Source organism: Hyperoodon ampullatus (assembly GCF_949752795.1).
Source record: "Hyperoodon ampullatus genome assembly, chromosome: 1".
NCBI lineage: Eukaryota > Metazoa > Chordata > Mammalia > Artiodactyla > Ziphiidae > Hyperoodon > Hyperoodon ampullatus.
In genome coordinates, this window is record NC_136914.1 from 62,659,364 (window position 1) to 62,676,065 (window position 16,702).

The following is a 16,702-nucleotide window of genomic DNA, read 5'->3' on the forward strand; positions in this document are numbered from 1 at the left end:
GCTGTATAACACAGTGAATCAGCTATATATAGACATATATCCCCATATACCCTCCATCTTGCGTCTCCCTCCCACCCTCCTTATCCCACCCCTCTAGGTGGTCACAAAGCACCGAGCTGATCTCCCTGTGCTATGCAGCTGCTTCCCACTAGCTATCTACTAGCTATCTATTTTACATTTGGTAGTGTATACATGTCCATGCTACTCTCTCACTTCGTCCCAGTTTACCCTTCCCCCTCCCCATGTCCTCAAGTCCATTCTCTACATCTGCGTCTTTATTCCTGTCCTGCCCCTAGGTTCTTCAGAACCATGTTTTTTATTTTTTTAGATTCCATATATATGTGTTAGCATACAGTATTTGTTTTTCTCTTTCTGACTTACTTCACTCTGTGTGACAGACTCTAGGTCCAGCCACCTCACTACAAATAACTCAATTTCGTTTCTTTTTTTTTTTTTTTTCCCCATTGCGGAGCACAGGCTCCGGATGCGCAGGCTCAGCGGCCATGGCTTGCGAGCCTAGCCGCTTCGCGGCATGTAGGATCTTCTTGGACCAGGGCACAAACCCGTGTCCCCTGCATCGGCAGGAGGACTCTCAACCACTGTGCCACCAGGGAAGCCCAATTTCGTTTCTTTTTATGGCCGAGTAATATTCCATTGTATATATGTGCCACATCTTCTTTATCCATTCATCTGTCGATGGACACTTAGGTTGTTTCCATGTCCTGGCTACCGTAAATAGAGCTGCAATGAACATTGTGGTACATGACTCTTTCTAAATTATTAACCAATAATTTATATTCTATATTTTGTTAAAAGTTATAATGGTTCCAAACAAAGGGTAGAAAAAAAAAGATATTTGTGACCCTAGTGGCAAAAAGTTCAGAAGACTCAGTTAACTCTTTCCAGAAATATCTGCCTACCATGGACTAAAACTTCAAACTGATGTTGGTCAAAAAACTGTTTTGAGTCAGTTGTTGCAAATTTAACTGCGAAATTCTCCTGGAATTTTTTGGTCACAATTCCTGCTCTCAGGTGTAAAAGCAACTAAATTAATAATGATCACAACCAAGCATCCCTGTGACAAACCAAGAATTCAGACTTCATGAGACTGAAAAATGACTCTAGAAGCTTACTCAGAACTTAGGCATACTCATCCAACCATAAATAATCCATTGTATATCAGGACCAAGAAAACAGCAAGGATAAGTGTTGGAAAAGTAATAGAGAATGGGCCCTTCCACATCCTAGTTCCTTCTCTTTAGCAACTTACCTAAAATCTCTGAGTCAGAACTCTCTTGCATTAGGGCATTTTATTTGTCTCTAAATGAATCCTCAGTTTCATTTTATTCAGAAATGAAAAACTTGGAGTCAGATAATGGGGTACACAACTGATATAAAGAATCTATTGATTATTACATGTAATAATAGGAAATATTAGGGAATGGGAAAATGGGAAAATTTTAGTACTGGATTTTCTTTTTTTAATAAATTTTTTAATTTTTATTTTTGGCTGTGTTGGGTCTTTGTTGCTGCACGCGGGCTTTCTCAAGTTATGGCAAGCATAGGCTACTGTTCATTGTGGTGCGCAGGCTTCTCATTGCGGTGGCTTCTCTTGTTGCAGAGCACAGGATCTAGGAGCACAGGCTCCAGTAGTTGTGGCACACGGGCTCAGTAGTTGTGGCTCACAGGCTCTAGAGCACAGTCTCAGTAGTTGTGGCGCAGGGACTTAATCACTCCGTGGCATGTAGGATCTTCCCAGACCAGGGCTCAAACCCATGTCTCCTGCACTGGCAGGCAGATTCTCAACCACTGTGCCTCCAGGGAAGCCCCCTGGCTTTTCTTTTTTTTTTTTTTGCGGTACGCGGGCCTCTCACTGTTGTGGCCTCTCCCGTTGCGGAGCACAGGCTCCAGATACGCAGGCTCAGCGGCCATGGCTCACGGGCCCAGCTGCTCCGCAGCATGTGGGATCTTCCCAGACCAGGGCACGAACCCATGTCCCCTGCATCGGCAGGAGGACTCTCAACCACTGCACCACCAGGGAAGCCCCCTGGCTTTTCTTAATAGAAAGAGTTTGTGCTAAATTTAGCTTTAATAGACAATAGTTAATTCCATGAAAAACAGTTGGTTGTTTATTCTTTCAAAACGAAAATTTAGTGTTAGCTTTTCGGATAAATACTCAAAGTCTAAGCACATTTGAATAGTATCCAATCACATTAAATAGAGTTGTGCGGGCAAAAGGTTCAGAGAAACAGAATACCTAAACCAAGTAGTAGTTCTTTGAAACAAGCAAAACTAATCATACTTATCCTTTGTACTAAACCACATGCAAATAATGCAGTAACAAATTCTTTAGCATCAAGCTGAATAACCAAACCACCTTAATATTGATCATTAACCTAATGATAGTGAGAAGAAACAAATTTGAAGTATTTACCTTGAGAGCACAAAAGATGCAGGAATCTCCCATGCATTTGTGAGTTGTAAGCTGCCTAAAGCTACGTCGGAAGATGTCCAAGTGCCATAAAACCTGATGAAAAGGGAAAATACTTCATTACTCTACAAATAACCCCCATTTAATTTCAAATTCAAGAAGTCAAGCAAACATAGGTAGACAATAGACATTGTTACTCCCAAGAGAAAAGCTCACTCTAGTGTATTAAAAAAAAATGTCAAAAAAGGTGAGGTATCCAACCAGAGGGATAGGTGACCATATTCTGGAAAAGACACTAATTCGAACATAAAGTAGGTCACACAGACAAAATGATACAAGGTACATCAAATGTGATCCTAAAGAGGGAATTTATGGGTTAAAAACTGCGGAATAAGGATTTCTTTTAATGGTCCACACAAGAAAACCATGAATATTTTAAAATTTATTTAGAAGCTTGAATGGTAGTGTGGAATTTTGTCTTTGTTAGATTTCTCAGTTTTTGGACCTTTCTGAGAGAGGTGTGACCTCCTTAAGTCAACAGAATAAAAAAAAATAATGGTGATATCAACAGTGATAAATCGGTTCATAGGGGGCAGAGTCAAGATGGCATACTAAGAGGACACGGAGTTCGCGTCTCCGCACAACTAGGGTACCTACTAGGCACCAGTGGGGGACACCTAAGGGGATGGGAGGAACCCCCAGCAACCAGGTAGGACGTGGGGCATGGGGGGGAGTGAAGGGGGAAGAGAAGTGGAGAAGGGAGGGGACTGGCATCCCTGAGGGGCAGCTGGGGGAGGGGATCCCACGCCTGAAGGGGGAAACTGGGTGACCACTGGGACAGCAGAAGATCAAAAGGGAGCACGGCCAGGTTTCCCCTACCCACTTGGGCCCCCAGCAGCCTGCTTAGATCCCAGGCCTGATCCTCTGCCCATTGAGTCCCCCGACAGCCGCACAGGCCTGCGGGAGTGGGAGGGAGGGAAGGGGGAGCAAAAGTAAAGGCTGGACCTCTGGGACTGGCAACCCTGAGTGGTGGCTGGGGGAGGGGAGGAGTTGCTACACCCAGCAGGACCCACCCATGGTTAGGGGTCCATCAGCAGTAGAGGGGACCCTGGGGGAGACAATGGGGGAGGGGCACAAAGGAACGGAAGGGAACCGGGCCAGCACCTTCTCTGTCCACTTAGGCACCAGGGGGCCTGTTGGGCTCCTGGGCCTAATCCTCTGCCCTCAGAGCCTCCCTCCTGCCCTGCAGAACCCAAGCCCCGCCCCTACACCCCCACCAAAGGCCCCACCTCTACACTCAGAGACCCTGACCAACACGCTGGACCTAAACCCCACCCATACACCCTCACTAAGGGCCCTACCTCCAAACTCCAGAACTCCACACTTCAGAGGCCCTCCTTTCCACGTGCTGCCTCTCTCCTTCCCACACAGGTCCTAAGCAGAGGCCCTGCCCCATGTTTAAACACTGCCCCATCGAGGCTCCATCCGCAAGGCCTTTTACAGCTGCGTGGGTTCTGGAGCCTAGGCCCTTCCCCACACCCAAATGTCACCCCCCCCACTCACCTATATCCTGCCCCACCCTAAACTCCACCCCTGCCTAAGTTCCACCACCACCTAAACTCTGCCCCCATAGCCAAGGCTTTTCTTTTTTTTCTTTCTTTCTTTTTTCCTCTTTTAGATTGGGGTTCTGTTTCACCTTGTTGATTCATTGTTGTTGATTTTTTATATTTTTATTTTTCCTAATAAATCTTTTATTTTTTCTAATTTTATTATATTCTTTATACTTTGTTATTATTCTCTCCTTTTGGCTTGTTCACCCCGCCCCTTTTTTTTCTTCTTTTTTCTGTTGTGGTTTTATTTTACCTTGTTGCAGTTTACCTTGTTGCAGTTGTTTCGATTATAGTTTTATTTTTCCTAATATTTTTTATCTTTCTAATTTAATTTTGTTTTTACACTTTGATATTGTACTGCTCCTTTCTTTCTTTTTTTCTGTCCTTCCTTTTCTTTTTTTTTTTTTTAACCACACCACGAAGCTTGCGGGATCTTGGTTCCCAGGCCAGTGACAGGTCAGGCCCGACTTCCTGTGATGGGAGCTCCAAGTCCAAAGCGCTGGACTAACAGAGAACCTCAGACCCCAGGGAATATTAATTGGAGTGAGGCCTCCCGGAGGTACTAATCACAGCACCAGAACCCAGCTCTAATACAACTGCCTGCAAATTCCAGTGCTGGATGTCTCAGGCCAAACAACCCATAAGACACGAATACAGCACCACCCATCAAAAAAAAAAAAAATCAAAGGACAAAAACATATGTTACAAACAATGGAGCAAGGTAAAAACTTACAAGACCAAATAAATGAAGACGAAATAGGCAACCTACCTGAAAAAGGATTCAGGGTAATGATAGTAAAGATAATCCAAAATCTTGGAAACAGGATGAAGAAAATACAAGAAACATTTAACAAGGATCTAGAAGAACTAAAGAGCAAACAAACAGTGATGAAAAACACAATTACTGAAATTAAAAATACTCTAGAAGGAATCAATAGCAGAATAATTGAGGCAGAAGAATGGATAAGTGAGCTGGAAGACAAAATGGTGAAAATAACTGCCAGGGAGCAGAATAAAGAAACAAGAATGGGGCTTCCCTGGTGGCGCAGTGGTTGAGAGCCCGCCTGCCGATGCAGGGGACACGGGTTCGTGCCCCGGTCTGGAAGATCCCACATGCCCGGAGTGGCTGGGCCCGTGAGCCATGGCCATTGAGCCTGCGCGTCCAGAGCCTGTGCTCCGCAACGGGAGAGGCCACAACAGCGCGAGGCCCACATACCACAAAAAAAAAAAAAAAAGAAAAAAAGAAACAAGAATGAAAAGAATTGAGGACAGTCTCAAACACCTCTGGGACAACATTAAATGCACCAACATTTGAGTTATAGGGGTCCCAAAAGAAGAAGAGAAAAAGAAAGGGTCTGAGAAAATATTTGAAAAGATTATAGTTGAAAACTTCCCTAACACGGGAAAGGAAATAGTCAATCAAGTCCAGGAAGTACAAAGAGTATCATACAGAATAAACCCAAAGAGAAACACGCAGAGACATATATTAATCAAACTGTCAAAAATTAAATACAAAGAAAAAATATTAAAAGCAGCAAGGGAAAAACAACAAATAACATACAAAGGAATCCCCATAAGTTTAACAGCTGATCTATTAGCAGAAACTCTGCAAGCCAGAAGGGAATGGCAGGACATGTTTAAAGTGATGAAAGGGAAAAACCTACAACCAAGATTATTCTACCCAGCAAGGATCTCATTCAGATTCGATGGAGAAATTAAAACCTTTACAGATAAGCAAAAGTAAGAGAATTCAGCACCACCAAACCAGCGTCACAACAAATGCTAAAGGAACTTCTGTAGGCAGGAAACATGAGAGAAGGAAAAGGCCTACAAAAACAAACACAAAACAATTAAGAAAATGGTAATAGGAACATACATATCGATAATTACCTTAAATGTGAATGGATTAAATGCCGCAACCAAAAGACGTAGATGGGCTGAATGGATATAAAAACAAGACCCGTATATATGCTGTCTACAAGAGACCCACTTCAGCCCTAGGGACACATACAGACTGAAAGTGAGGGGATGGAAAAAGATAGTCCATGCAAATGGAAATCAAAAGAAAGCTGGAGTAGCAATTCTCATATGAGACAAAATAGACTTCAAAATAAAGACTATTACAAGAGACAAAGAAGGATACTACATAATGATTAAGGGATCAATCCAAGAAGAAGATATAACAATTGTAAATATTTATGCACCCAACATAGCGGCATCTCAATACAAAAGGCAAATGCTAACAGCCATAAAAGGGGAAATCGACAGTTACACAATAATAGTAGGGGACTTTAACACCCCACTTTCACCAATGGACAGATCATCCAAAATGAAAATAAATAAGGAAACACAAGCTTTAAATGACACATTAAACAAGATGAACTTAATTGATATTTATAGGACATTCCATCCAAAAACAACAGAATACACTTTCTTCTCAAGTGCTCATGGAACATTCTCTAGGATAGACCATATCTTGGGTCACAAATCAAGCCTTGATACACTTAAGAAAATTGAAATTGTATCAAGTATCTTTTTCAACCACAACGCTACGAGACTAGATATCAATTACAGGAAAAAAACTAAAAAATACAAACACATGGAGGCTAAACAATATGCTACTAATTAACCAAGAGATCACTGAAGAAATCAAAGAGGAAGCCAAAAAATACCTAGAAACAAATGACAATGAAAACACGACAACCCAAAAGCTATGAGATGCAGCAAAACCAATTCTAAAAGGGAAGTTTATAGCAATACAATCGTACCTCAAGAAAAAAGAAAAATCTCAAATAAACAACCTAAGCTTATACCTAAAGCAATTAGAGAAAGAGGAACAAAAAAACCCCAAAGTTAGCAGAAGGAAAGAAATCATAAAGATCAGATCAGAAATAAATGAAAAAGAAATGAAGGAAGCAATAGTAAAGATCAATAAAACTAAAAGCTGGTTCTTTGAGAAGATAAACAAAATTAATAAACCATTAGCCAGACTCAACAAGAAAAAAAGGGAGAAGACTCAAACCAACAGAATTAGAAATGAAAAAGGAGAAGCAACAACTGACACTGCAGAAATACAAAGGATCGTGAGAGATTACTACAAACAACTATATGCCAATAAAATGGACAACCCAGAAGAAATGGACAAATTCTTAGAAAAGCATAACCTTCCAAGACTGACCCAGGAAGAAATAGAAAATATAAACAGACCAATCACAAGCACTGAAATTGAAATGGTAATTAAAAATCGTCCAACAAACAAAAGCCCAGGTCCAGATGGCTTCACAGGTGAATTCTATCAAACATTTAGAGAAGAGCTAACATCTATCCTTCTCAAACTCTTCCAAAATATAGCAGAGGGAGGAACATTCCCAAACTCATTCTACGAGGCCACCATCACCCTGATACCAAAACCAGACAAATATGTCACTAAAAAAGAAAACTACAGGCCAGTATCTCTGATGAACATAGATGCAAAAAGCCTCAACAAAATACTAACAAACAGAATCCAACAGCACATTAAAAGGATCATACACCATGATCAAGTGGGGTTTATCCCAGGAATGCAAGGATTCTTCAATATACGCAAATCAATCAACGTGATACACCATATTAACAAATTGAAGGAGAAAAACCATATGATCATCTCTGTAGATGCAGAAAAAGCTTTTGACAAAATTCAACACCCATTTATGATAAAAACTCTCCAGAAAGTAGGCATAGAGGGAACCTAACTCAACATAATAAAGACCGTATATGACAAACCCACAACCAACATTGTTCTCAATGGTGAAAAAGTAAAACCATTTCTTCTAAGATCAGGAACAAGACAAGGTTGTCCACTCTCACGAGTATTATTCAACATAGTTTTGGAAGTTTTAGCCACAGCAATCAGAGAAGAAAAAGAAATAAAAGGAATCCAAATGGGAAAAGAAGAAGTAAAACTGTCACTGTTTGCAGATGACATGACACTATACATAGAGAATCCTAAAGATGCTACCAGAAAACTACTAGAGCTAATCAATGAATTTGGTAAAGTAGCAGGATACAAAATTAATGCACTGAAGTCACTTGCATTCCTATACACTAATGATGAAAAATCTGAAAGAGAAATTAAGGAAACACTCCCATTCACCATTGCAACAACAACAACAAAAAATACCTAGGAATAAAACTACCTAAGGAGGCAAAAGACCTGTATGCAGAAAACTATAAGACACTGATGAAAGAAATTAAAGACGATACAAACAGATGGAGAGATATACCATGTTCTTGGATTGGAAGAATCAACATAGTGAAAATGACTCTACTACCCAAAGCAATCTACAGATTCAATGCAATCCCTATCAAACTACCAATGGCATTTTCCACAGAACTAGAACAAAAAATTGCACAATTTGTATGGAAACACAAAAGACCCTGAATAGACAAAGCAATCTTGAGAAAGAAAAACGGAGCTGGAGGAATCAGGCTTCTGAACTTCAGACTATGCTACAAAGCTACCGTAATCAAGACAGTATGGCACTGGCATAAAAACAGAAATATAGATCCATGGAACAGGACAGAAAGCCCAGAGACAAACCCACGCACATATGGTCACCTTATCTTTGATAAAGGAGACAACAGTATACAATGGAGAAAAGATAACCTCTTCAATAAGTGGTGCTGGGAAAACTGGACAGCTACATGTAAAAGAGTTAAATTAGAACACTCCCTAATACCATACACAAAAATAAACTCAAAATGGATTAAAAACCTAAATGTAAGGCCAGACACTATAAAACTCTTAGAGGAAAACATAGGCAGATCCCTCTATGACATAAATCACAGCAAGATCCTTTTTTGACCCACCTCCTAGAGAAACGGAAATAGAAACAAAAATAAACAAATGGGACCTAATGAAACTTAAAAGCTTTTGCACAGCAAAGGAAACCATAAAAAAGACGAAAAGACAACCCTCAGAATGGGAGAAAATATTTGCAAACGAAGCAACCGACAAAGGATTAATCTCCAAAATATACAAGCAGCTCATGTAGCTCAATATCAAAAAAAACAAACAACCCAATCCAAAAATGGGCAGAAGACCTAAATAGACATTTCTCCAAAGAAGATATACAGATTGCCAACAAACACATGAAAAGATGCTCAACATCACTAATCATTAGAGAAATGCAAATCAAAACTACAATGAGGTATCACATCACACCAGTCAGAATGGCCATCATCAAAAAATCTGCAAACAATAAATGCTGGAGGAGGTGTGGAGAAAAGGGAACCCTCCTGCACTGTTGGTGGGAACATAAATTGATACAGCCACTATGGAGAACGCTATGAAGGTTCCTTAAAAAACAAAAATAGAACTACCATATGACTCAGCAATCCCACTACTGGGCATACACCCTGAAAACCATAATTTAAAAAGAGTCATGTACCACAATGTTCAGTGCACCACTATTTACAATAGCTAGGACATGGAAGTAACCTAAGTGTCCATCGACAGATGAATGGATAAAGAAGATGTGTCACATATATACAATGGAATAGTACTCAGCCATGAAAAGAAACGAAATTGAGTTATTTGTAGAGAGGTGGATGGACCTAGAGTCTGTCATACAGAGTGAAATAAGTCAGAAAGAGAAAAACAAATACTGTATGCTAACACATATATATGGAATATAAAAAAAAATTGGTTCCGATGAACCTAGGGGCAGGACAGGAATAAAGACACAGACATAGAGAATGGACTTGAGGACACATGGACGGGGAAGGGTAAGCTGGGATGAAGTGAGAGAGTAACATTGACATATATAGACTACCAAATGTAAAATAGATAGCTAGTGGGAAGCAGCTGCCTAGCACAGGGAGATTAGCTCAGTGCTTTGTGACCACCTAGAGGGGCGGGATAAGGAAGGTGGGAAGCAGACGCAAGAGGGAGGGGATATGGGGATATACGTATGCATATAACTGATTCACTTTGTTATACAGCAGAAACTAACACACATTGCAAAGCAATTATACTCCAATAAAGATGTTAAAAAAAAATCTGTTCATAGTTTGTAACCTTGATACAATGTGATGAGAACAACACTTTACTTCTATGGTATTCCTCTCAAAAACCCATAATGCCAATCTAATCATGAGAAGCATATCAGACAAACTGCAATAGTGGGACATCCTACAAAATACTTGACTAGTACCCTTCAAAATTGTCAAGATCATCAAAAACAAGGAAATTGTGTGAAACTGTCACAGCCAAGAGGAGCCTAAGGAGACAGGACAAGTAAATGTAAATGTAATATCCTGGATGGGATCCTGGAATACAAAAAGACACTTCATAAAGAAACTCACGAAATCTGAGTAAACTATGAGTTCAGTTGAAAAAGAAATGGTGTAATATATAGCATAAATGCCTTAGGAAGCTCCTCTTATCTGGAAAACATTTAAATAGCACCATATATGAAAAGGCACTACTTTTGGAGCACCAGATTATAGCACACCTCCGGGGCTTCTTCATACTTTGGTGTCTATAGATATATATTTCCAAAAGTTCTTTGAAACACGTTACACTCCTAAATAAGCAATGCCTTTTTATAATAAATGTAATGGGTTCAATACATCTGTGGTGAACACAGCTTTCATACCAAAAGTTAGAATATTAGCTCATTGAAACCATTACTTTCAGCTTGTAACATGATTATAACAGGCACTCCAAAACTGTCAATGTCTTCAAGTATAAATATAGAAATAGGTATGTGTGTGTAAGTTATATATTCTATATGGCACTGGAAATTAGAACAGAAATTTGTAAATATTATTGCTTAGACTGACAATAAAAATAGAACATATAGAAAAAAACAGAATTATAAAAACAGGACTATGGCCTGATAGGAGGTAAACACACACACATCTCTATCAACACCCTTTTTTACCTTCTTCTAAATTACAAAAGTATTGTTAGTTTATGCAAAGTGACTCAAAAAGCTAATATGTGGGGGGGGGAAGCCTAACCAATGAATTTTTGACTCTAGACAGCATAGAATTTTTTAATGTTTTCAAAAAAAAATTTGAAAACAGAGTATGGAAATTTTATTACATAAATAATCTTGACAATGAAATTTTGTCATTTGCAACATGGATGGACTTGGAGGTTATTATGCTAAGTGAAATAAATCAGACAGAGAAAGACAAATACTGTATGATATCACTTATATGTGGAATCTAAACAATAAAATAAACTAGTGAATACAACAAAAAAGAAACAGATTCACAGATATAGAGAACAAACTAGTGGCTACCAGTGAGGAGAGGGAAGGTGGCGGGCAAGACAGGAGTAGGAGATTAAGAGGTACAAATTATTCTGTATAAAATAAGTAAGCTACAAGGATATACCATACAACATAGGGAATACGGTCAATATTTTATAATAACTATAAATGGAGTATAACCTTTAAAAATTGTGAATCACTATGTTGTACACCTGTAACCTGTATAATATTGTACATCAAATTTACCTCAATTTTTTAAAAAAGACATTTTTATACTACTGAGAAGACTAAACATGGACTGGGTATTAGATAATATTAATAATTTTAGCTAAACTTTTTAGGTGTCATAAAGTCATTGAGATTATGGTTTTTTTCATGTCCTTATGTACTAGAGAAATACATTGAAGTATTTAAAGATCACATGATGCTTGGGAGTAGCTTAAAATAATTCAGCAAAAAAGGGGGCCAGTGAATGAACTAAGACTGGTAAATATTAATCATTGTTGTGCCTGGTTGATGTGTACATGAAGATTCATAATACAAAATAAATAAGTAAATAAATAAATAAGCTTGACAAGATTCTTGTACTACAAATGAGAAAATTAAAATACTATTACCTGTACAAGGTCACAAGGCTAGTCTAAAGAAAGGCTAAAACTAGAACCCAGGTCTCCTAAGTCCAGTGCTTTTTATACCAAATATGTTGTCTTGTCTTTTTTTCTTTCATAACAACTTATTTTCTCATACATCTGAGGCGTAAAGCTAATATTTTACCCAAGCATAATTATCTTGGGTGGCAAATTTCATTTACTTTTACTGTGAAGAGGAGAAAAAAGGGGAAAGTAATCACTTGAAAGTTAGACCAAGGGGGATGAACCGAACACACTATGGCCCTGATTGGGCAGGGCAGGCAGACAGACAGGAAGCTTTGGGATTCTGAGACAGCTAAAGTGGCAAGCAAGACAAAAAGGGAAAATTTAGAGTAGATAATCACCTTAGAGGAATTTATTTTCTACCAGCTCTGTGCAAGCATATCTGACCAGACACTGCAGGAGAGCTCAGAGGAAGGAGATGAAGAAGTGGACAAAGACTGGACCCGGATCAGAACGTGTGCTAAGAGCCTGAATATTATGAGACAAGAATAACATACCTGATTCATTTAAATTAAGTTCAAAAACAGGCAAAACTAATCTATGGTTAGTGGTTACCCTTCAATAGTGTTTACCCTTGGGGAGTGGTTAGTAACTGGAAGAGAGCACAAGGGAGTCTTCTGCAAGCTGGAAATCAGCTCTTTGTTACTCTGGGTGCTGTTTACATGGTTGTGATCTGTTTTGAAAGCTGAATTGTATAATTATGATACATGCATTTTCCTGTATGTATATTATACATCAATAAAAAGTAAAAAAGAATATTAAAAAAAAAGAATAACATACCTGAGAATCTTTCACCTGTGGAAAGAATTTTGCTTTCTATACTAGAGGAAGGCGACTAGGGTGATGAGACACCTTCGTCTCAAATGGAAAAAAAGGAAACAGTAGAGACTGTTCAGGAAAAAAGTCAATAAACAAGTAGTAAGATCATCTAGTCCATGTACCTCCCTTTAGACAGCTAAGTAGTAGTAGTTACAGTTATTATTTCTACTATCATTATTACTCTCCTCTTTTACAAATGAGGTAATTGAGACTCAAAGAGATAAAGTGACTTGCCTACGATCACAGAGATTAACTTAAAAAATGATCTTAGGCTGCTGACCTCAAAAAGAGACTATCAAGTATTAGATTTAAAAGAGTAATCAGAAATACAGCATCAGCAAGTGAAAGTCAAAGTTCACCAAAAAGAAAGAAATTACCCTTACCTGCAAGGCACTGTTGAGGAAGCAGCTGTTTTGTCCTGGCTCATTGCTGAGGCCTTTGCTGGGGGCTATGGAGGTCGAGCTTCGAGGAGCAAACATCCCTTGGACACTACCACGGCCCCCTGAAAAATAATTTCTCTTCCAAGACATTATTGTTCACATTTAGCCTGAAAACACAGAGGAAGCTTTGTATCTTTTGGGGAGGGAGTTTCTGTCTGCTGAAGTCCTTAATATAAAGAGAATCCAGAATTTAACAAATTTATGTTGAAAGATTTTGAATTTACAACATTTCAAACATCATATATGCAGCTCAAGAAACTCAGGTATCCTTAGATCCACATGACAGAGCTGTCCCCTACTTGCTCCAAGCAATGCCCAAAATGTAACATGGCACAGGATTAATTCAAACAGAGAAATCCTTCCTTAGATTTTTCTTGAACTGCCTCCATAAAACCCTGGTGAAGTGGCTGTACTCCTCAACTCCAACAGAATCCAGGATCAGGGTAGGATGTGTTCTTTAGGCTTGTTTATAATGCTTCTTGTGGATTGAAGAATTTTCCAACTGGAAGGAGAGGCAGACAGATAAGCAAGAATCCAACGCAACCCTCCTCGCCTTCTATTGCCTCGTCCCATCATCCTCTGAAGTAAAAACCCAAGTTCTAAGCAACTGACATAGATTCCACAAAGTTAAGAAGCTTGTTTGAAATAAATGGAGTTTCTGTTGTTGTTGTTCTGCTGCTGTTTTTTAATATGTCCCAAACATTTTCTAGTATTCCATCCAGAACTTCAGAAACTCTCTTCTCTTTTCCTCTGTGACTAGACTAGCCAGCTGTGCCAGAGAGCTTTAAAGAAAGAAAAAAAAAACAATCAAAAGCTTGCGTCATTTAATGACTCTACTAGCTTTGTGCGCTTCTGCCAAGATCAGCGTTGCCTCACCTCTCACTAAAACTTGAAACCGAGACAAACAATGCTCACCACCCCACCCCTGCAAAGAAATCCTAACAACAACAAAAAGGAGAAACACTCAAACCAAAGAGGTGGGAAGAAAAAGGTGTGCGCAGCTTTACTCTCATAGGAGCCTTCTCCCAAATTTTCTGGGAGGAGAAGAAAGTTGACCTGGGCAAAAATAAGAACTGAATGCAAACTTTCCAAAATCAGGCTAAGAAAAAAGTTACCAAGTAAACACACACCAAATTAGAAATTGAAACAGTTTGTTTTGGATGTTGTGAGTACAGAAAATTTTCAAGGTATTTTACATGCTCATGGCTATAAAAGCCTATTTAAAGGTGGGAGTGGCAGTTATCAGTCTGGGCTCTGAGTAAAGATGTCCCATCCCACAGAAACCCTCATGGTGAGTAAACCATATGTCCTTAACATCCAGTCCAAAAGAACTAAATCTTCTTCTGACCTGTTTGTTTGTATGTTAACATTTTTTGCCAGAGGATCAGAGAGATAATTTGGGTTACAAATCACTTAATCCTCAGATTATATCCAAGGTGTTCACAATCAGAGGCCATCCATTGACCAACATTAATTTTCACCTAATTAAAATGCCAGTGAGGCAACAAGGGAAAATTTCCTTGGAAGGAAATGCTTCTAATATTCACCTGTAAGTTTTTCTATAAGGCTGCCAGGTACACAGAAGGAAAAAATTAAGAATGTTAAATATTAAATTTGGTTTCTAACAGTTTCCCAAGCTTCTCCCTTCCTTCTCACCATCATATGGATGACCTAAAAAAGCAAAAATATAATATCTTAATCATTCTTGGTTCACCTAGCAGTATCCATAGTGCGTTCAGTGGAAAAGCTGAGGCACAGGAATATTAAATGGTTGCACAGACTGTTCTTTTCCTTCTCTAAATTCCCAGACTATTTACAATCTACAGGTCACAGTTAAAGTATTAGGTTATACATTATAGTGTCATATTATTCTGTATTTGTTTTTATTAATCTCTATTTGTTTTATATGGTATCAGTCATACATCCTGACTATGACTGTATGAAATGAAATACTAACTAGTGTCAGACATGTGCTAAACAATACCTATATTCTTTACTTAATCTTCATAACAGCCCTATCATGTAGGTATTAATAGTTCCGTTTCACAGAAGAGTAAAGGGAGGCTTAAAGACATTAACTTGCCCAAATCAAAGCTGGTAAGTGGCAGAGCCAGAATTGTTTGACTACATACTGTGACTTAATTATATATTTTATTATACTATTCCAAAAGCTCCTAACACAGTGCTAGTCTAGTCATAAGCAGGCACTCAATAAACACTGCCTGATGATTAGCATATAGCACCAGGCAGGACCCCATGTCTCCTACACAGACTACAAGACCCTCAACCCTCTACACACACCCCATACACACCCCACTGGAGGCCACTAAGCAACTTCCAACAAGCCATGCAGCATTCCTTCAGCTCAACTGCTGCAAAGGAATGACAAATACCAACCCTTCACTTTGCTCAAAGCCAAAAGGACTTGGCAGGCAGGTGGGGTTTCCAGTATCCACATTAGGAGCTCACTGAAACTCAGCCTGCCCTATGATACACACCCCTGAGTTCAGGGAGCAAAGGGAAAAAAGGCAGTAGCAGAAAAAAAAGATTCTCAGGCTCTGAATGGCAGCATTATGTAGGGTAAGGCAAAAAGCTCTCACACTTGAGCTAGGTGTGTCAGAAACCAGAGGTGAGAGCCAAAAAGAACAAAGCCAAGAGTGGTAATAACAAACAGTCCAAGAAATACTGATGACAAAATATTTCACTTAAATTACAGGTCTAGCAACAAACAATATAATCCATCTACTAAAGATACATGAGAAAATAAAGAGTTCTACCGACATGGCTCTAACAACCTATTTTTAAAAAGAAAAAGAACTTCCTAGGCAGTACCAGAGTATTTTAGGGGTAAAAGAGCATAATGTCTGCAACCTACTCTGAAATGGTTCAGGAAAAAAAAAAAAATTGTGTGTATGCGTGTATACTTATGTATATATGGAGAGAGAAGGAGAGAGAAAATAGTAAAGCAAATATAGCAAAATGTTAACAATAAATAAATCTGGCTCAAGGGTATATGAAAATTCTTTGTTCCATTGCTTGCAACTTGTTTGTAAGTTTTAAATTATTTTTTTAAGTTGAAAAGGAATTGATATCTGCGAATAATAAAAGAATTTAAAATTATATAAGAATTACCTTGTACTGTATGCAGTATTAGTAACTCAATGCAAAATCATGACTAAAATCATTAAGCTGGTAGATAATAACCATGCCAGATGATATTGGCAATCCCAAACTGAAAATAAAAGAAAGAAAAAGAAAAATACAAAAATGTAAAGATATAAGGACAAATTAAAAGGAAATAAAGCTTGAATCCTATTTCTATGACAAGGAGAGGTCAAAACACAGTGTAAGTTCAAGTTGTTGTCAGGAGTAAGTGATGTAGAGTAACTGTGATATTATTAAGAGGACTAGGACTAGACCTGGAGTTGGAAAAACATGGGTTCAAATTCTACATTTTTACTACTTTATGTAATCCCAAATAACTTAG

The 16,702-nt window shown here is 38.7% G+C and overlaps 1 protein-coding gene across 1 annotated transcript in view; it reads right to left on the reverse strand.

Moving 5' to 3' along the window:
- USP54 (ubiquitin specific peptidase 54) overlaps positions 1 to 13,305 on the reverse strand; it is a gene marked incomplete at both ends in the record, with an annotated part of 71,107 nt that extends 57,802 nt beyond the window's left edge. Inside the window, 2 exon segments of the mRNA XM_079718829.1 lie at positions 2,435 to 2,527; positions 13,159 to 13,305. Of these exon segments, the coding sequence (XP_079574955.1) occupies positions 2,435 to 2,527; positions 13,159 to 13,305 (240 nt within the window).
- Positions 13,306 to 16,702: the final 3,397 nt, after the last annotated feature.